At 39.5% G+C, this 14,773-nt stretch overlaps 1 protein-coding gene across 1 annotated transcript; it reads left to right on the forward strand.

Annotated features, from left to right (window-relative positions):
• The first annotated feature begins 4,595 nt into the window (after positions 1-4,595).
• On the forward strand, positions 4,596-12,181 carry LOC116366893 (zinc finger protein 23-like). Its single transcript, XM_031818759.1, has 4 exons — positions 4,596-5,171; positions 5,589-5,689; positions 5,825-6,002; positions 11,002-12,181. Exons 1-4 carry the CDS (start codon positions 4,796-4,798, stop codon positions 11,682-11,684), a joined length of 1,338 nt encoding a protein of 445 aa, XP_031674619.1. The 5' UTR covers positions 4,596-4,795; the 3' UTR covers positions 11,685-12,181.
• The last annotated feature ends 2,592 nt before the right edge of the window (positions 12,182-14,773 follow it).

The following is a 14,773-nucleotide window of genomic DNA, read 5'->3' on the forward strand; positions in this document are numbered from 1 at the left end:
CCACTCAGCCCCGTTGTTTTCCTGCAGTCCACCAGCAGCACAGACAACCTCTTCCTACCCAGCAGTAAGGTGCTACCGGAAGAGGTACGAAACGGGGACTCCGGGAGGGAGGAGGGGCTAGCGTTGTCCTGGTAACCATAAAGAGGGGACACAGACGCATATCATTATGGATGCTAATGTCACTGTTGAAAAAGTGCTTTACAGAAGCCCAGACCAGACCCTGAGAGCAAGCTGTATGTTAGACCAAACCAGGCTGTACCATCTGGTGTTCTGATCTGGAGAGACTCTTCTCTGCTTCATCAGCATCAGGATGTTGTTGAGGCTCCCCAGAGGATCCACGATAGTCATGTCTGTCTCCTGTGTGAATGAGAACATCAAAAATATGGTAAACTTATCAACTTCTATTGCAATCACAGAGTCTTACAGGAGGAATGAATACATATCTAAAAGGGGACTAAATTAGACACTTTAATTGTGTTTTTTTAAATATTGTTTGTGATCAGTGGTGTAAAGTACTTAAGTAAAAAATACTTTTGATACTTCAGTATATTTGAACTTTTACTCAAGTAGTATTTTACTGGGTGACTCACTTTTACTGGGTACTTTTCCCACCACTGTGATGCAAATGTAAAAGGGCCGTTCCACAAAATGGGTGCATTTTGCGTCCACTTGATATTTTAAGTAGAAATGCACTGTATATTATATTTTAAAACCCGGCTATACTAGAATAAGTGCACTTTAATATAGACCACATAGAGAATTCAATAAATCCATCTTTGAAGTTCCAAAAATATATGTACCAATGGCAGATTGCCACTTAATAAACAATTCCTACAGTACTGAACAACATATTCAAGTGTAGAACTTCAGTATAATGCCCCTTTAAAAACAACTGCATAGTTTGTGCCCGTTTTTAAGACAGTACTCACTGGTGGTAATCGGATCTTCAGTCTCATTTTTCACTCCCAAAACGTCTTCCTCTTTTATTGAGATATCCTCCTCTTTTACTCCAAAAGGGTCTTCCTCCTCTTTCAATTTTACGGCATCTTCCTCCTTTTTGATTCTGAAAGCTTCTACCTCTTTTTCCACTTTGACAACCTCGTTCCCATATTCCTCTTTCACTGTAATATCATCCTCTTGTTTCAATGTGATCGCCTCCTTATTCATTCTTCAAACTTCTTTGCCTCCTTTCACCAGTTTCTTTCTCCGTCTAGATTAGTGAGTTTATGCTCCGGGAGATTAGCCTAGCGCAGTATCAATGTAACACATTTGCTAATTTAACAAGCAAATTACGTTTAAATGAACCAGTAGATATGTAAACAGAATTATGTTGAAATCACTAAGAGTAATATACACAAGATTGGTCTAAAGAGCTCCAATGTTTCGGTTTTAGGTTTGCTAGCAAAGCATAGCGTGGCTAAATCAGAAGCCTTTTGTCGCTGTTGAAGAAGCTTCCTGTCCCGTCCACTAGATTATACGTCACGTAAGAAGCATCACCTGAAAAATTCATATCGCCATCTGCTGACTGGTTTGGGTCACGCAAATTGGAAAATATGAATTACAATGTTCAGTCTGGCAAGCAATGTCATAAGAAGTCATTTAAAAATAACCAGATGTTATGTTCTTACTTCTTACAGCCAATACTTTCCTCCAGGATTGGCCTGCCTATTAGGCAGGATTAAATCAAATCAAATCAAATTTTATTTGTCACATACACATGGTTAGCAGATGTTAATGCGAGTGTAGCGAAATGCTTGTGCTTCTAGTTCCGACAATGCAGTAATAACGAACAAGTAATCTAACTAACAATTCCAAAAAACGACTGTCTTATACACAGTGTAAGGGGATAAAGAATATGTACATAAGGATATATGAATGAGTGATGGTACAGAGCAGCATAGGCAAGATACAGTAGATGATATCGAGTACAGTATAACATATGAGATGAGTATGTAAACAAAGTGGCATAGTTAAAGTGGCTAGTGATACATGTATTACATAAGGATGCAGTCGATGATATAGAGTACAGTATATACGTATGCATATGAGATGAATAATGTAGGGTAAGTAACATTATATAAGGTAGCATTGTTTAAAGTGGCTAGTGATATATTTACATCATTTCCCATCAATTCCCATTATTAAAGTGGCTGGAGTTGAGTCAGTGTCATTGACAGTGTGTTGGCAGCAGCCACTCAATGTTAGTGGTGGCTGTTTAACAGTCTGATGGCCTTGAGATAGAAGCTGTTTTTCAGTCTCTCGGTCCCAGATTAGGTATGTATATAGACTCTCTTTTTTTTCTACTGTGTTATTGACTTGTTAATTGTTTACTCCATGTGTAACTCTGTGTTAGCAGTGTGAACAGACATGCTTTATCTTGGCCAGGTCGCAGTTGTAAATGAGAACTTGTTCTCAACTAGCCTACCTGGTTAAATAAAGGTGAAAAAAAATCAATTAAAAAAAGGTGACAGATAGGGTGGCATACACTGAGCTAAATTGACCAAGGCTCATCGCGAAAAACACATAACACTTCCTATGGTGGCATATGGGCTATTTAGGCAAGTGTTGGTGTCTCCCATCTCCACAGAGGAACTCTAGATCTCTGTCAGAGTGACCATCAGGTTCTTGGTAACCTCCCAGACCAAGGCTCTTCTCCCCTGATTGCGCAGTTTGGCCAGGCGGCCAGCTCTAGGAAGAGCCTTGGTGGTTCCAAACTTTTCCTTTTAAGAACGATGGTAGCCACTGTGTTCTTTGGGAACTTCAATGCGGGACATTTTTTGTTGTTGTCTCCCTTCCCCATATCTGTGCCGGCACTCTACGGACAATTCCTTCGACTTCATGGCTTGGTTTTTGCTCTGACTTGCGCTGTAAACTGTGGGACCTTATATAGACAGACAGTTCTCATCGCTATCTGCAGCGAACTGAAAAGAGGAGCGACCCAGGGATGTGTGTGCTTTGGGGACCTTTAACAGAATATGACTGTCAGAACGGGTGTTGTATGTGGAGGATGAGGGCTGCAGAAGATATCTTAGATAGGGGTGAGTGAGGCCTAAGAGGGTTTTATAAATAAGCATTAAACCAGTGGGTCTTGCGACTGGTATACAGAGATAACCAGTTTACAGAGTATAGAGTGCAGTGAGGTGTCCTATCCATCTTGCCACTCAATGTATCCTACCATGACTATATCAACCCTACTCCATGTGTTGTCACTATCATGTATCCTACCATGACTATATCCAACCCTACTCCATGTGTTGCCACTATCATGTATCCTACTACCATGACTATATCCAACAAATATATCCTCCATGTGTTTCCACTGTCATCTATCCTACCATGACTATATCAACCCAACTCCATGTGTTGTCACTATCATGTATCCTACCATGACTATATCCAACCCAACTCCATGTGTTGCCACTATCATGTATCCTACCATGACTATATCCAACCCAACTCCATGTGTTGCCACTATCATGTTTCCTACTTGGCTGAAGCTTTGATCCAGTGGAAGAAGTATTGAGGAGCAGGGAGGTTAAAGGTCACTTCAGGAAACAGCTGTTACTCTACACTATCCCTAGATAATACAGTAATGGGAGAAAATGTATAGAATATTTATGGCTCTATAACATCTCTATCTAATCCGTTTTATTGAACCTAATTCCATTTTCTCCATTTCATTTTTCCAGGTTTCTGATTTGTCCCTGTTTGTCTGTTTTTCTCTCTAAATCACACTGTTAATAGAAAACAACAACATTGGATGTTCTAAGTCCACGACAACACTTAAACCACATCAGGAGACCACTTTTGAAGACTGAGAAAAATCTAAGACATGTTCATTTTTGTGTGTAGATACCCTTTAATTGAAGTGACACCAGCAAGAGCCTTGCTTGGTTAGTGGTGTCTCTGTAGCACACAAGAGCCTTGCTTTGTTAGTGGTGTCTCTGTAGCACACATGAGCCTTGCTTGGTTAGTGGTGTCTCTGTAGCACACATGTGATTGCAGAGTCTGCTGAACAAATCACAACTGGATTGATGCAAATAGTCATGATATCATTCTGCCAGGGAGGCATAGACTACTTTGTAGTTAACATTTAATTGACAAGGTTTTTTGGGAAAGCTTTTCCATCAACCAGAAGATGGTTGTCATTAGCATCATCGCTAACAGCTACACATAGTGGTAGACAAATGCACTCAGACAGGGGCATTTCCTGACTGTTTCCTCTTCAGAAACTTGAAGGAAAATACATATCACTTAGGCAAATTTAACGATCACTTGCAGGCAGTCGGTTCAGAATAACGATGACAAAAGTGGAAAACTCTTTAATCTGTCACCTAATCCTGTCTAACGGGCAGGTCAGCCCTGGAGTAAAGTATTGGCTGTAATAAGTAAGAGAAAACATAACATCTGGTTCTTTTTAAATTTCTTCGCATGACATTGCTTGCCAGAATAAACATTGTTATTAATATTTTTCCAGTCTGCTACCCACTCCAGTCAGCAGATGGCGATATGAGTCTTTCAGGTGATGCTGCTTGCGTGACGTATAATCTAGTGGACGGAACTGGAGGCTTCTTCAACAGCGACAAAAGGCTTCTGATTCAACCAACGTGTTGCTTTGCTAGCGAACATAAAGTTGAGTCTTTGAAGCTCTTTAGACCAATCGTGTGTATATTACTCTTAGTGTTTTGAATATAATTATGTTTACCCATCTACTAGTTCATTTTAACGTCATTTGCTTGTTAAATTAGCAAATGTGTTACTAAATTGATACTGCATTAGGCTAATCGACCGGAGCATGAGCTCACAAAGCTCGACCGAGAAAGAAGCTCTGGTGAAAGGAGAGGAAGAAGCTTTCAGGATGAAAAGGGAGGAAGAGGACGCAATCACATTGAAAGAAGAAGAGGATGATATTACAGTGAAAGAGGAAGATGGGAAAGAGGTTGTCAAAGTGGAAGGGGAGGAGGTAGAAGCTTTCAGAATCAAAAACGAGGAAGATGCCATAACATTGAAAGAAGAGAATGTAGTGAAAGAAGAGGAAGAACCTTTTAGAGTAAAAGAGGAAGAGGAAGAACCTTTTAGAGTAAAAGAGGAAGAGGAGGCTATCTCAATCAAAAAGGAGGAAGACGTTTTGGGAGTGAAAGCGGAGGAGGCTGAAGATCAGACTACCACCAGTGAGTACTGTCTTAAAAACAGGGACACTATGTAGTTCTTGAAATAATGTATTGTTTTAAAGGGGCATTCTACTTCAGTTCAACACTTGAATATGTCGTTCAGTACTGTGGGAATTGTTGAAGGGATAATCTGCCATTGGTACATATGTTTTTGGGACTTCGATGTATTGAATTCTCATTCTCCATGTGGTCTACATTAAAGTTCACCTCATCTAATATAACAGGCTTTTAAAATCTACTTAAAATATCAAAGGGGTGTAAAGGCACCCATTTTGTGGAAATGACCCTTTACATTTGCAACACAAACAATATTTGACAAAATCATGATGGAAGTGGCCATTTTAGACATATTCATGCCTCTTGATTGCAATAGATGGTCATAAGTTTACCGTCTGTTTGCTGTTCTCGTTCACACAGGAGAGAGACGTGACTATCGTGGATCCTCTGGGGAGCATCAACAACATCCTGATCCTGCTGACGAGGCAGAGAAGAGTCTCTCCAGATCAGAACACCAGATGGTACAGCTTGGTCTGGTCTAGCATACAGCTTGCTCTATCGGGGTCTAGGCTGGATTTCTGTAAAGCACTTCATGACAACAGTGGCATCAGCATCCATAATGATATGTGTCTGTGTCCCCTCTTTATGGTTACCAGGACAACGCTAGCCCTTCCTCCCTCCCGGAGTCCCCGTGTTGTACCTCTCCCAGTAGCGCCTTACTGCTGGGTATGAAGAGGTTGTCTGTGCTGCTGGTGGACTGCAGGAAAACAACGGGGCTGAGTGGAACTGTGAGAGGACGACAAGAGAAGAAAGGATCAGATTTGACACATCAAAGTAAGTGCTGTAGTTCAGTTTGACCAAATAAAATACAATCTGCCCACTGGTATCTGTTACCTTGAAAACCAGCATAGTTCTGTTAGTTGACAAGAAGATAGACTGGTGGATATGGATGTTGTGAATATCATAACACTGAAAAGGATTCTACCAATGAAAAGAGAGGAACCAATAGACCATATAAAACCTTGATAAAGTTAGCTTCAGAGAGGAACCAATAGACCATATAAAACCTTGATAAAGTTAGCTTTAGAGAGAGAGTTTCAAGATGATCCAATGTAAGCTGCTTGTTTTACAAAAACATTTCCTTAAAAATGATGACCTGACTTTTTTCAATCTTTACCAACGACATCCCAACGACTTTTGAGTAAAGCCAGTGTGTCTGTATGCGGATGACTCAACACTGTACACGTCAGCTACCACGGAAACTGAAATGACAGCAACACTTAACAAAGAGCTGCAGTGAGTTTCAGAATGGGTGGCAAGGAATAAGTTAGTCCTAAATATTTCAGATTACCTTAAATTACATGGCCTACTATGCTAATTGTGTAGCGGTATTGTTAGAGGGGGGTAACGAAATATTTTGTTGGAGCGCCAGGCAGGTATTAACCCTAGTTATTAAAGTTAGTTATTACCTATTATAACATTATTATTAGATATTATTAAAACTGAAAGGATGAGAGTAGAATAGAGTAGCGCTTCCAGACACATTCTAAACATGGAGTCTTAAAGGAGGACTGTAGCATCTAATGATGAAACATTATGGAGTCTTAAAGGAGGACAGTAGCATCTATTGATGAAACATTATGGAGTCTTAAAGGAGGACAGTAGCATCTATTGATGAAACATTATGGAGTCTTAAAGGAGGACTGTAGCATCTAATGATGAAACATTATGGAGTCTTAACCTGTATGGGAACGGGGTTCTGCCGCCAACAGCCAATAAAATTGCAGGGTGCCAAATACAAATCAACAGAAATCTCATAAATCAAAATTCTCAAACATTCAAGCATTAAGCACCATTTTAAAGATAAAGTTTCGTTAATCCAGCCACAGTGTCTGATTTCAAAAATGCTTCGCAGCGAAAGCTCCACAAATGATTATGTTAGGTCACCACCAAGTCACAGAAAAACCCAGCCAATTTTCCAGCCAAAGAGGAGTCACAATAAGCACAAAGAGATAAAAATGTATCACTAACCTTTGATGATCTTCATCAGATGACACTCACAGGACTTCATGTTACACAATACATGTGTGTTTTGTTCGATAAAGTGCATATTAATATCCAAAAATCTCATTTTACATTGGCGTGTTATGTTCAGTAGTTCCAAAACATGCAGTGATTTTGCAGAGAGCCACATCAATTTACAGAAATACTCATTATAAATGTTGATGAAAATACAAGTGTTATGCATGGAACTTTAGATAAACTTCTCCTTAATGCAACCGCAGTGTCAGATTTCAAAAAAACTTTGCGGAAAAAGCATACCATGCAATAATCTGAGTACGGAGCTCAGAGCCCAAACCAGCCAAAGAAATATCCACCATGTTGCGCAGTCAACATTAGTCAGAAATAGCATTATAAATATTCACGAGACCAAGGCACTTGGTGAATTGAAAATGAAAATTCCAAAAAGTTATATTACTGGTCGTATAAATATATCAAACGATATATAGAATCAATATTTAGGATGTTTTTATCATAAAATTTCAATAATGTTCCAACCAGAGAATTCCATTGTCTGTAACTCTCTCATGACCGCGCGTCACGAGACCAAGGCACTTTGCCAGACCTCTGACTCATTCCCCTCTCATTCAGCCCCCCCTCACAGTAGAAGCGTCAAACAACGTTCTAAAGACTGTTGACATCTAGTGGAAGCATTAGGAAGTGCAACATAACCAATATCCCACTGTATCTTCAATAGGGGCTGAGTTGAAAAACTACAAACCTCAGATATCCCACTTCCAGTTTGGATTTTTTCTCAGGTTTTGCCTGCCATATGAGTTCTGTTATACTCACGGACATCATTCAAACAGTTTTAGAAACTTTAGAGTGTTTTCTATCCAGTACTACTAATAATATGCACAAATTAGCACCTGGGACTGATTAGGAGGCAGTTTACTCTGGGCACGCTTTTCATCCAAAAGTGAAAATGCTGCCCCCTATCCCAATTAAAGGAGGACTGTAGCATCTAATGATGAATTACTATGGTGTCTGATGCTTTAAAGGAGAAGTTTACCCAAAATCCAGAAACTCCTAAGTGATTCCATACATTAAAACTAGTCCACTGGATTTTTTTCCCTCTCTCTCCCTGTAGTGTTGTACTGAAACAGCTGCAAAAACATGACTCGTGACGTTGCTGGATACGGGCCTCGCTCTGCTGCTTTGCCAGTTAATTTGTTATTTTATTACAGCTATGGCCTTTGTCTCTCATAATTTTGCACGCCCATTTTTTCAGTTTTTGATTTGTTAAAAAAGTTTGAAATATCCAATAAATGTCGTTCCACTTCATGATTGTGTCCCACTTGTTGTTGATTCTTCACAAAAAAATACAGTTTTATATCTTTGTTTGAAGCCTGAAATGTGGCAAAAGGTCGCAAAGTTCAAGGGGGCCGAATACTTTCGCAAGGCACTGTATGTCTGAGAAAAAACACTTTTCAACCCATAAAACATATACAAAATAAACTCAGCAAAAATATTTACGGATCTTTTTCAGGACCTTGTCTTTCATTGTAAAGGGTTTAAACACTGTTTCCCATGCTTGTTCAATGAACCATGAACAATTAATGAACATGCACCTGTGGAACGGTCGTTAACCTGATGGGAAAGGTGTTGCGCTAGCGGAATCCCACGAGAACATTCCGCTGAAAAGGCAGCGAGCGAAATTCAAAAATATTTTTTAACTTATGTAATATGTCCAATACAGCAAAAGAAAGATAAACATCTTGTTAATCTACCCACCGTGTCCGATTTAAAAAATGATTTACAGCGAAAGCACAACATGTGATTATGTTAGCTCATAGCCAAGTCCTAAAAACACAGCCATGTTTCCAGCCAAAGATAGCAGTCACAAAAAGCAGAAATATAGATAAAATGAATCACTAACCTTTGAGGATCTTCATTAGATGACACTCATAGGATATCATGTTACACAATACATGTATGTTTTGTTCGATAATGTGCATATTTATATCCAAAAATCTCAGTTTACATTGGCGCGTTACGTGCAGAAATGTTTTGATTCCAAAGCATCTGGTGAATTTCCCAGAAATACTCATAATAAACATTGATAAAAGATGCAAGTGTTATTCACAGAATTAAAGATGGACTTATCCTCTATGCATCCGCTGTGTCAGATTTCAAAAAAACTTTACGGAAAAAGCATAAAAGCCAAAGACAACTCTGCCATCTTGGAGTCAACATTAGTTCGAAAAAACACTAAATATTCACTTACCTTTGATCTTCATCAGAAGGCACTCCTAGGAATCCCAGTTCGACAATAAATGACTGATTTGTTCCATAAAGTTCCATAAAGCCCATCATTTAGCCACTTGATGTTAGCGTGTTCAGCCCAGTAATCCATCTTCATGAGGCGCGACCATTTCCTCCATGACAAAAACTCAAAGTTCCGTTGCAGGTCATAGAAACAAGTCTGCAAAACATGTCTGCAATCAATCTTTAGGATGTTTTTAACATATCATCAATAAGGTTCCAACCGGAGAATTTCATTGTCTGAAGAAAAGCATTGGAACGGGAGCTAACTCTCTAGGGAGCGCGCGTCATGAGACCCAGGCTCTCTGCCAGACCACTCACTCAAATAGCTCCTATGAGCCCCTCCTTTATAGTAGAATCCTCAAAACAGGTTCTAAAGACGGTGACATCTAGTGGAAGCCCTAGGAAGTGCAAGCACATCCATAACTACCAGGGATTTAAATAGGCAGTGTTTTGAAATTCGATTTCTCACTTTCTGTTTGGATTTTCTTCTCATGGTTTTGCCTGCCATATGAGTTCTGTTATACTCATAGACATCATTCAAACAGTTTTAGAAACTTCAGTGTTTTCTATCCTGGTCTGGCGTCATTATATGTGGTCTGTGGTTGTGAGGCCAGTTGGATATACTGCCAAATTCTCTAAAACGACATTGGAGACGGCTTCTGGTAGAGAATTGAACATTCAATTATCTGGTAACAGCTCTAGTGGATATTCCTAAAGTCAGCATGCCAATTGCACGCTCCCTCAAAACTTGAGACATCTGTGGCATTGTGTTGTGTGACAACTGCAAATTTTAGTGTGGCCTTTTATTCTCCCCAGCACAAGGTTCGCCTGTGTAATAATCAAGCTGTTCAATCAGCTTCTTGATATGCCACACCTGTCAGTAGGATGGATTATCTTGGCAGAGAATAAATGTTAACAGGGATGTAAAAAATTCTTTTTTTTCAGCTCATGAAACATCAACACTTTACATGTTGCGTTTATAATTTGTTTATTGTAGTTACTATCAGTTTTAGGAACATCTTTCCAAATATTTCACCAAATTTTTTACTTTACCCAAAATATGACATCAGCGATAGTCAAAATGTTGAAAACCCGTGAACGTCTAAATAAGAAATTGGTCCATTTAAACAGCAGGTGTCGATCCCTTTCGACAACGGGGAGATGTTACTGATGTGCTTTGTGTCTTTGATGTAATAACTATTACACAAAATTACTTCTTTAGTTATTTTATGTTTAAGGAAGTGTGTAGGTCGCATTCTGTATCATACAGCTATGAAAGTTATATATTTAGAACCACCTGCTCAATTGGAATCTAGCAAAGTCTGTGTCTTCAGTGTGCTAGAACTGTTTAGTTTTTTGTGTTCTGACTTGTAAAACAGGAAGCTCTACATTTGTTTGGCCTCAGGTTGAGAGATCCGATTAGGATTTACTCTCATAGCACTGTTGTTTTATCATGTGGAGATTTCATTCGGGTCTCTATTTTTAAAAACACTGTCTTTGGTAGGAGAAAGACCAGACTCAGAGGAACCAGAGCCAGGGACGTCCAAACCAGCAAGACGACACCAGTGCTTCCAGTGTGGAAATAGTTTCAATGGGTCAGGGGATCTGAAAAAACATGAGAGAATACACACAGGGTACAAGCCTTACCACTGCTCCCAGTGTGGGAAGAGTTTCAACCGGTCAGGGGATCTGAAAAAACATGAGAGAATACACACAGGGGACAAGCCGTACCACTGCTCCCAGTGTGGGAAGTGTTTCTACCAGTTATGGGAGCTGAAACAGCATGAGAGAATTCACACAGGGGAGAAGCCGTACCACTGCTCCCAGTGCGGGAAGAGTTTCAACTGGTCAGGGGATCTGAAAAAACATGAGAGAATACACACAGGGGAGAAGCCTTACCATTGCTCCAAGTGTGGAAAGAGTTTCAACCAGTCAGGGGATCTGAAACAGCATGAGAGAATTCACACAGGGGAGAAGCCTTACCACTGCTCACAATGTGGAAAGATGTTTAACCAGAAAGGACACCTGAAAGCTCACGAGAAAATTCACACAGGGGAGAAGCCTTACCACTGCTCACAATGTGGAAAGATGTTTAACCGGAAAGGACACCTGAAAGCTCACGAGAAAATTCACACAGGGGAGAAGCCTTACCACTGCTCCCAGGGTGCAAAGCTTTTGCCAATTTAGGAAGCCTGAAAGAACATGACACAGAGGATAAAAGCTCAGATTTTGGGAAAACATATTACTCATAACAATCACTTAAACGTCATCAGAGAATCCACACAGAAGAGAGAAATTACTTCTCTTAGCATGTATATTGATATTTCACATCTCATTGACTCACAACTCATCAGAGAACATACACAGTGCTCCCATTGTCTTATATTGTTGCCTATAATGTGTTGACCTGTTTTTACCATATGAAATTGCTTCTTCCAATTATTGATAAACATGTACCTATTAAGAAACTGACTGTTAAATATGTTAAGGCTCCATGGATTGATGAGGAATTTAAAAACTGTATGTTTGAAAGAGTTGGGGCCAAAGGAGTGGCTAATAAGTCTGCCTGCACATCTGGCTGGCTTACATACTGCAAATTGAGAAATTATGTGACCAAACTCAACAAAAATAATAAACTTTAATATGAAGCCAAGATCAATGATATAAAGAATGATGGAAAAAAACATCATGAAAGAAAAGCAGTGCAAGTTTTGAATTTTGTAAAGTTACTGTGGGAGAGGTGGAAAAATTGTTATCGATCAATAATGACAAACCTCCTGGCATTGACAACTTAGATGGAAAGCTACTGAGGACAGTAGCTGACTCTATAGCCACTCCTATCTGACATATTTTTAACATGAGCCTAGAGGAAAGTTTTTGTTCTCAGGCCTGGAGGGAAGCCAAATTAATCCACTACCTAGTCATGTAAGACTGGAAGTAAGACTGGAACATAGTATCAACAGGAACTCTTAGTTCCCTTTATCCATCTGTTACCTAAAATATAGTTTCAACACACAGACATCTGACTTTGTACAGTTGACCTTTTCATGCACTTGCCAGGTGTCTACCACTGATTCTTTATCTCAAGCTAAAGCAAAACATGAATCATTGTACTTTTGTCATCACAGGTGTTCCTGTAATGTACAGATATCATCAAAGTTCTTACAAGTCAAATTACACACATCTCTGACACACACACTTATCCCATCAGACATGCCACTGGGGGTCTTTTCACAGTTCACAAGATTCCAGAACAAATTCAAGAAAGCGTACAGTATTATATAGGGCCCTTATTGCATGGAACTTCCTTCCATCTCATATTGCTCAAATAAACAGCAAACCTGGTTTCAAAAAACAGATAAAGCAACCCCTCTCCCCTATTTGACCCAGGTAGTTTGTGTATATGCATTGATATGGAGGCTACGTGTACCTTTTACAAAATGTATGTAGTTCTGTCCTTGATCTGTTCTTGTCTATTGATGTTCTGTATTATTGTCACACCATAGAGAGGTCTTTTATTCTCTATTTTGGTTAGGCCAGGGGGTGACTCGGGTGGGAATTCCAGTTTCTTTATTTCTATGTTTTCTATTTCTTTGTTTTTGGCGGAGTGTGGTTCCCAATCGGAGGCAGCTGTCTATCATTGTCTCTAATTGGGAATCATACTTAGGCAGCCTTTTTCCACCTGTGATTTTTGGGTAGTTGTTTTATGTATAGTTGATTTGCCTTACAGAACTGTTCGTTCTTCTCTTTGTTATTTTGTTTGAATGTTTTTTGATTAAATAAAAATCATGAACACTTACCACGCTGCGCTTTGGTCCATGCCTTCCGACGAGAGACATGACAATTATGTGTCATGTTTTGTGTTGACCGCAGGAGGGGTAGCTGCTGCTTTTGCAACAGCTAATGGGGATCCTAGTAAAATACCAAATACCAAACTCTGTTGTTCTCTCTGAGCTCAAATAAAGAATCTTGGTTTGACATGGACTCCAGCAGATCCTTATATTATAATATCCACTACAACTCACCCACAGATTGCTGTTTCATGATTGTCTCAATGAAGAGTTCCTCATTCCACTTTCCTGTGGCCTTTTACAAGCCTCCCACTGGTTGAATAAACATTGTTTCCACGTCAAATTAAAAAACATGCTTAACATTGATGAACCTTCACTATCTTCATCGCTAAACTAGCAACATTAACTATTGTCTATTGTTATTCTCAATGACATTCCTGGCCTTATGAAATCCTAGCTAAATACAATGTTCCCACCCGTTTTCATGTCTTTGGTTATGCAAACATTTGTTTATTCGATTATATTTCTCATTAAGATGAATATGGTTTTAATTCTGCATGGGTCACGCATTGCTTTGGTCATGTGGTCCCTTATGGGTCAATGATTGTAATTAGAATATAGCAATTATGCTCTCTCCTCAATCACTTACAGTTTCTTTGGAAAGTATTCAGACCCCTTGACTTGTAGGTTTAGGTAATCAGTAAAGGGGACATCTTAAATATTACAATGACCCTTTCAAAGACAGACATCCTCTGGACCTCCCCCTATAACTATTTTTAAAAGGGTAAAAATGCTCTGTTTTCTATAGCATTAAGGTCAGGGCGTTGTTATGCCACTCCAATACCTTGACTTTGTTGTCCTTAAGCCATTTTGCCACAACTTTGGAAGTATGCTTGGCATCATTGTCCATTTGAAAGACCCATTTACGACCAAGCTTTAACTTCCTGACTGATGTCTTGAGATGTTGCTTCAATATATTCACATCATTTTCACCAATAATGCCATCTATTTTGTGAAGTGCCCCAGTCCTTCCTGCAGTGAAGAACCCCACAACGTGATGTTGCCACCTGTGTGCTTCACGGTTGGGATGGTGTTCTTCGGCTTGCAAGCATCCCCCTTTTTCCTCCGATCATAACGATGGTCATTATGGCCAAACAGTTCTATTTTTGTTTCATCAGACCAGAGGATGCCTACAGGCATTGGAAATCGCTCCCAAGGATGAACCAGACTTGTGGAGGTCTACCATTTTTTCTGAGATCTTGGCAGATTTTTATTTATTTTCCCATGATGTCAAGTAAAGAGGCACTGAGTTTCAAGGTAGGTCTTGAAATACATACACAGGTGCTCTTCCAATTGACTAAAATGATGTCAATTAGCCTATCAGAAGCTATAGACATAATTTTCTGGAATTTTCCAAGGCTGTTTAAAGGCACAGTCAATTTAGTGTATGTAAACTTCTGACCCACTGGGATTGTGTAATAATCT

This window comes from Oncorhynchus kisutch, unplaced genomic scaffold, assembly GCF_002021735.2.
Source record: "Oncorhynchus kisutch isolate 150728-3 unplaced genomic scaffold, Okis_V2 scaffold1608, whole genome shotgun sequence".
NCBI classification, from domain to species: domain Eukaryota; kingdom Metazoa; phylum Chordata; class Actinopteri; order Salmoniformes; family Salmonidae; genus Oncorhynchus; species Oncorhynchus kisutch.

What these genes read in the sequence shown, in the direction of transcription:
- LOC116366893 (XM_031818759.1), top strand. Translation starts at nt 4,796, where the DNA reads ATGAGCTCACAAAGCTCGACCGAGAAAGAAGCTCTGGTGAAAGGAGAG. An exon ending in TGAAGATCAGACTACCACCA is followed by an intron (nt 5,172 to 5,588) that starts GTGAGTACTGTC and finishes TCGTTCACACAG; the next exon opens with GAGAGAGACGTGACTATCGT. An exon ending in ATCAGATTTGACACATCAAA is followed by an intron (nt 6,003 to 11,001) that starts GTAAGTGCTGTA and finishes TGTCTTTGGTAG; the next exon opens with GAGAAAGACCAGACTCAGAG.